The 6,155-nt window shown below is 44.8% G+C and overlaps 1 protein-coding gene across 1 annotated transcript in view; it reads left to right on the top strand.

Annotated features, from left to right (window-relative positions):
* The first annotated feature begins 2,401 nt into the window (after positions 1-2,401).
* Positions 2,402-6,155, top strand: part of HTR2A (5-hydroxytryptamine (serotonin) receptor 2A, G protein-coupled) — a 26,688-nt gene continuing 22,934 nt past the window's right edge. Inside the window, exon 1 of the mRNA XM_009582098.1 lies at positions 2,402-2,912. Within this exon, the coding sequence (XP_009580393.1) occupies positions 2,501-2,912 (412 nt within the window). The 5' untranslated portion in view covers positions 2,402-2,500. The remainder of the gene's footprint in view (positions 2,913-6,155) is intronic.

Here is a 6,155-nt window from a genome sequence, read left to right as displayed (position 1 = left end):
TCACTCGGTGAACACAGTAACCCATTTGGTTATTGTGTTAAAGGAGAGAGGGAAATGGTCTATTCTGGCTCTTGGACAGGACTGCCAGGGCTGAAACACTTCTTGCTAAACTCAGCATTATCAGCCTTTTTTATCAGCTTGTGTTGCCTGACAGACAGTCTTCTGGCCTCACCTATGGGACTGGGAAACTTAAGTGCTGGGGTGATTCATTTCTGACTCCCAAGTGGGCATCAGTAGGAGTTACTGCCTGGCTGCTCTGTCCTGCTGTGACGGCTGTTGGTGTGGGCTCAGCTGGGAGCAAAACCAGCCCCAAGGAAACTTTACTGCAAAAGGCTTTCCGTAACAGCGCCTCATAGATTCAGAAGGGCTTTGGCGGATGCTCTGAGACTCACTTTGATAAGGTTTTGAGCCCTGAAGAGATTAGCACGTGCCAGCTGAGCTGTGGTAACTCTCCATGTGTTTGCAGCCCCCCAGGATCTGCAGCGGGGTTAGCGGTGCTGCATGTAGAGCTGAGTTACAGGAGCACACTGCAGCTCCTGTGGGCCCGTGGCCACGCCGGGACCCACTGGTGTCCGCACCTCTCTGAGCTCTCATCCAAACTGCCTGAGCCTGCCTGTATAAAGCTGTTGCCCTCTACGTGAGGGAAATCTGCAATATATTTCAGAATGTGCAGGGGAGCAGCGGACCCCCTCAACCGTAAGTCTCAGTGAATTTGGGAGTAGGTTTTGTGTTATGTTGAAAATTGAAGAGTTGGCTACTTCTTAATTCGTGTTCTGGCAGCAGAGGTATGAGGCAGAAATGGTGGGAGGCTGTTTTGTTTCCCCCTCCGCTGTACACCATTTTGCCCTACTGAACTGCTTTATTTGGGACACTTCCTTGGGACAGGTTGCTGGGGTTAATTGTTACACCCACCTCCTGACAAATGAGCGTGACATCAGACTGACTTCAATTTTTTTATAAATATCTACTGCCAATTTGATTAACAGACCTGGCACAGACCTGGAGTTAAAACTGAAAGGGACTGAATATTACTCCTTCCTTTTAAGGGTGTCATAATTTCCCCTCTAGATGGAAAAAGCTTCACACTTACATTTTTCACTAGTATCTACCATTGCGAGCCTTAGATTTTGTCTTTTTTAAGCCTGCATCCTGTAAAACACTGTAATTGCATGCAGCTGTGTTTGCAAGCCATCCTCTGCAAAGGGAAAGCGTGCACTGAAAAAGCACCCAAGCAGAGGACCTCCAAAATACACACTGCAAAAGCTGCTAGCTTACCAAAAAGACCCTCTTTGGTCTGCCCTCCCCTGCCCTCCTCTGCTGTTGCTACCTTGCAGTTTATGACATCCAGATAGTGGGAGGTCTGACAAACTGAACAAGGCAGCGAGCAAGAAATTCCATTCCTGTTGAAATCAGTAATTCCTCCGTGCAGGCTGCTTTTTGTGTGTGTGTGTGTGTGCTCTTTCTTTTGTGTCACTTTGAGAAGGGCTCTGATATTATTATTCTTTTAAATATAGCTTGCCCTGGGGCGGGGAAATGCACAAGGAAAGAGTCGGCAAGCAGCCTATCTCTCAGAAGAAAAGACCAAGCCTCGCAGCACAGGAACTGGCTTCACTCAAGTGTGCAGTTTAGAAGTCAAAAACTATTCCAAATACCACCATTTTGGAGGAGGCTGAAGAAAAAGGACACAAAACTGGCTAACCACAGTGAAGAATATGGTAAATCAGGGTACAAAGTGCACCTAATTGCTGTTTGAGAGTGGGCTCTGAAGTACAATGTAAGTCTTCCTTAAATTGTATTTTTTATCACAGTATCTAGTTGTTTAATTTCCATTCTGAAGCCAGGCTGGGCCAAAAGGTACAATTAGCTATAAAAATCAGCATGGAGCAGAATGTGTAATCTCTGATATGAGGCTGAAAATGATACTGAAATACAACAGAAGTCAGAGACTATCAGCCATATTATGGAAGATGAACTATAAATACGAGCATATCTAATTATTTCAAGAGAAAGATACTGGATGGAATCTTTAATCAACTTTCTTAATAGGGAAGTGAGAGCTCTGCTGTTTCGTATGGCAAGCTATTTTAATACTGCTGTGTTCAAAATTGTGTGATTACAGTTACCAATAGCAATAAGATGTAGCTCCAGAGGGGAGTCCTAGTGGTTGCAAAAGTTTTTTCTCTTTTATTTCTCCAACATTTTTCTCTCTGAAGCCTCAAGTCCACATTCTCTATCCTACAGTTTGGTTTTGCTTTTCAGCTGGATTTTCAATGTATGCCTACACTGGACTTCCTATGGAACTGAAAACAAACCATTTCAGCATTCGGAGTAATTCTGGTATGGTTTTCTATATCACGCCAGTGGCAAAAATACAGTTGACAAAAGATTGTGCTCCCTCAACTTTTGGCATGGACAGCTGAGGAATATAAAGCCTGATGGTGACAAAGGGTGATAATTCCCTATTTTTCCACTATTTACCTCACCAGTTTCAGACTTAGCAATGGATATTCTTTGTGATGAGGAGAGCTCGGTGAACCCAACTGCAAACTCCTTAATACAAATAAATCATGAGAGAAGACTCTACAGAAATGTTCACGGAACTGGAGAGATTAATACATCACATCTCTTTAACTTGACTGTGGACTCTGAAAACCTAACCAATCTTTCATGTGAAAGTAACATGAGTCCACCGTGCTACTCTTCCCTGTTTCAGCTTTCACAGAACTGGCCAGCTTTGCTGACAGTGATAGTGATTGTTTTAACCATTGCTGGAAATATTCTTGTCATCATGGCTGTATCACTGGAGAAAAAACTACAGAATGCCACTAACTATTTTCTAATGTCACTTGCAATAGCTGATATGCTGCTGGGTTTCCTTGTCATGCCTGTGTCAATGTTAACCATACTGTACGGTGAGTATTAGCTATGTAACCTACTGCATGTATTGAGGAGCTTTAAACATTGCATGCACATGTTGTGGCTGTTGTTGTTATTATTTCATTCTCTTACCACAAAAAATTGTAATCACTCCATACAAATTGAAATATACGTAATTGGTTAATGGATGTAAGAATAGGTGAAGTACTTAAATCTTTTCCTACCTTATATTTCTAATTACAGGCATTTTAAATACAGTCCAGAACATTAGTTTATTACTCAGTTGCTGGAGGAATTGTCTCAAAGTGTATATGAAGATGCTTTGTTCTCTCTATTCTTTCAGGTTTTTTTCCCTGGCTTATAAATTTCAATATTCCTAATGAGAATGTAGGGTCCTGCCAGTTACTTTGCTCTGCAAATATGCACAGAAGCACTAATGACTACCTTTAGATCCGAAGTAGCAACCCCTTCACCCTTTTTAATGAAATAATACAAACGTAAATAATTCTCTTAGCACCAATACCCTGCTTAGACATCTACTTAACAGCAAATGGTGGAATAAATATTGTGGGAGTTAAAAAAATGGATGGGAATTAATTCTGCCTAATTTTTAGTAACATTTACAAATGCAAAGCTATGATTTCTTAAGATAAGTTATTTAAGAATTAAGTGAATAATGACTCACAGTTCATACCCTTATAAGTGATTAATAGCACACCTTTCTTCACATTTTCACCAAAAACACTTCCAGCACAGCTCATGTAGAAAAAAGCACCAGCCTATGTGTTCGTTACCAATATTGTCAGGCTGTTACAATCCCTAAACTTAAAGAAATTAGTTTTCCAGTGTCACAACTGAATTGCTACAGTTCAAGGAGAAGCCAGGCAATGTCAGGAGGAAAGTGAGGTTGTTTGCAAAGATTTCTACTGCTTCACTATTTGGGGACTAAAGATCTAAGCATAAACCTGTGACTTAAGAGAGATTTCATCCAGAAAACTGGAAGTTTATTTCCCAGTTTCAGTATTTCTACACAGATTGCCCTCAGAAGCATTTGCAAACTGTATTTGGCATCAGTGATGGTGTAATGATGATGTGATTTATTGTATTAGTGGTGCAATTACCTTTGGTGGGAGAAACAGTGTGAAAGAGAGCCGCGGAAGCAGAAATTGTCCGATGCGTGAGATTAGCAAAACCCTTTAAAATCCTGCGTGATTCCCTGAGACATGCAATAGGGACTCCTGCTGGCCAGGCTCCGCTGCTGAGGAAAGAGGCATCCGAAATCCGTGGCTCGGAATTGATTTGGAAGTTAGGATGCGGGATTTCCTGCACGCAGCAAAGCTGAAACCCTCATCGGGGTGGGGGGGGAAGGCAGCGTCGCCCTCCTTTGCAATCACCAGCGCAGAGGAGCAGCAGGGCACCTAAAGCCATAGGGGAGGGAGTGTGCTGGCTTTGCCTCCTCTCTCCCTGCTTTTTCCCTTGCAAGGTCAAGAAGGGGAGGCCTTTGCAGAATATCTTTGGGTGAAAAATAATCTGGCAGTGCACGCTGGTACCAGAAGAGCTGTCTCAGTATGGTGCACCATCAACCTCCAGGACAAGCAGTGATGGTGCAGAGGGAAACCTCCCCTTATGCAGGAGCATTTGCTTGGCCTCAGCTGCCCAGAGAAAGGCCAGGATGCAGCCAGCATCAGCCACATCACCTATGTTGACAGTCCTGAGCCCAAACCAGGGGCCTTTGCACCCGCCTCACTCTGCCGGGGTACCTCCAAGGTTGTGGAATGAGAGTGTTCCACCACCCGCCCCACAGCCCCTTGAAGGGGGATTGTGACTGTTTTGCTCAAAAGACAGATGATTTCCTTCTTCAGAGCTTTATGGCTACTACGGGCAATTCCTTTCACCCCCAGCCATATGCCTGCCCCAGCCTGCACCCTTTGGGCCAGGCCATGCTTCTCCATCCTCCCAGCAGCACCAGCCTCTGCTGGAAAAAAAGACACCCAGCAAGTCCTGCCAAGGTGGACGTGCCCACAGAGCAGAAAACTCATGAAGTTGAACAACAGCACTGGTTCCCACCCAAAAACACATAGGGTGCTGGATGTCTGTTGCTCCCACGCTGTGGGGCAACAGCAACAGTGTGGAGCAGCTGTCGGGATTATTGGCAGATGATGCATAACTCCCTGCTGCAGTGGAAGGACCAGGCATTTCAGAGGGCTCCTGTCCAGCCCAGTGCTGATCCCAGACATGTGCTTCTGACAAGGCAGGACAGTGCACAGGGCCTCCTCAGCAACTGCCCATACCTCTGGACTCTCCTCTCTTCTTTCCTTACAGCACTTCCTTAGCCACTCAAAATAGTTTTCCCGTATCTCCTGTTACCAACAAGCAGCAGCCCAGCCATCCTGGCCAGCTTGGCTTGTTTGCCTCCTCACCTGAAAGGCCTTGTGAGAAAACATTTTTCCTCTCCTGGATGCTACTATCTGGCTACATCGGGAAGAAAATCTTATCTCAGCCTAGGGACTACCTGCCCTCCCTCTCAGTCTCTCCACCTGAAAATGTATAGATGCACAAGCATCACTTGCCTGTCCCTTGGACGGGACTCCCTCATATGAGTTCCTGGACCTCATGAGCTCTCATGGACCACATGAAATCCTGGACCTTGTATAACTTTCCCTGCCTACCCAATCTTTACATTGCAGCAGTTTTGTTTTGCTTTGTTTTGTTTCCCCCGGATATGTCGAGGGGTGAATTGGTCAGTGGCCAAGGTGCCCTGTGCCATGTGCCCCATAAAATGTCCCAAGGCCTGCCTACAAAATTCCTAATTCTTATTGCGTCCACAGTTGGCTCCTCTCATGTACTTTCCCCTTTCTTGGTCCTGTAGTCTCCAAGGTACTCTATCTGATGGATGCTGTTTTATCCCTGCCCCATTCAGGTTTAGAGCAAGGACAAGAGGTCTAGAAGGATATGACAAATGCGCTCCCAAAGGCCACTGAAGCAAGAGAACAGATGCATGTTGTCAAGTGTAAAAATACTTTTTTACTTTTCCCTGTGTGAACTGTCCTGGCCTGACAGAGAGATGCTGCTGGGAAGACATGGCGTTGAAAGCCAGCCCTCACGTAATACACTCCAGAGACCAGATTCCGCACTGGAAGACCAGAAAACAAGATAAAACATATTCATAAATGCTGTATGGTTTGTCAGGGTCAGATCATATTATAGCAGTCCAAGAGCACCAAGAAATAGGTCTCCTCAGTGCTTACTGAGACTAAATTCAATTAGGCACAGACCTA

The sequence above is a fragment of the Fulmarus glacialis genome, unplaced genomic scaffold (assembly GCF_000690835.1).
Source record: "Fulmarus glacialis isolate BGI_N327 unplaced genomic scaffold, ASM69083v1 scaffold24177, whole genome shotgun sequence".
Taxonomy (NCBI): domain Eukaryota; kingdom Metazoa; phylum Chordata; class Aves; order Procellariiformes; family Procellariidae; genus Fulmarus; species Fulmarus glacialis.
The sequence above is the reverse complement of the archived record's forward strand: the minus strand, read 5'-3'. Positions and strand labels throughout refer to the sequence as shown.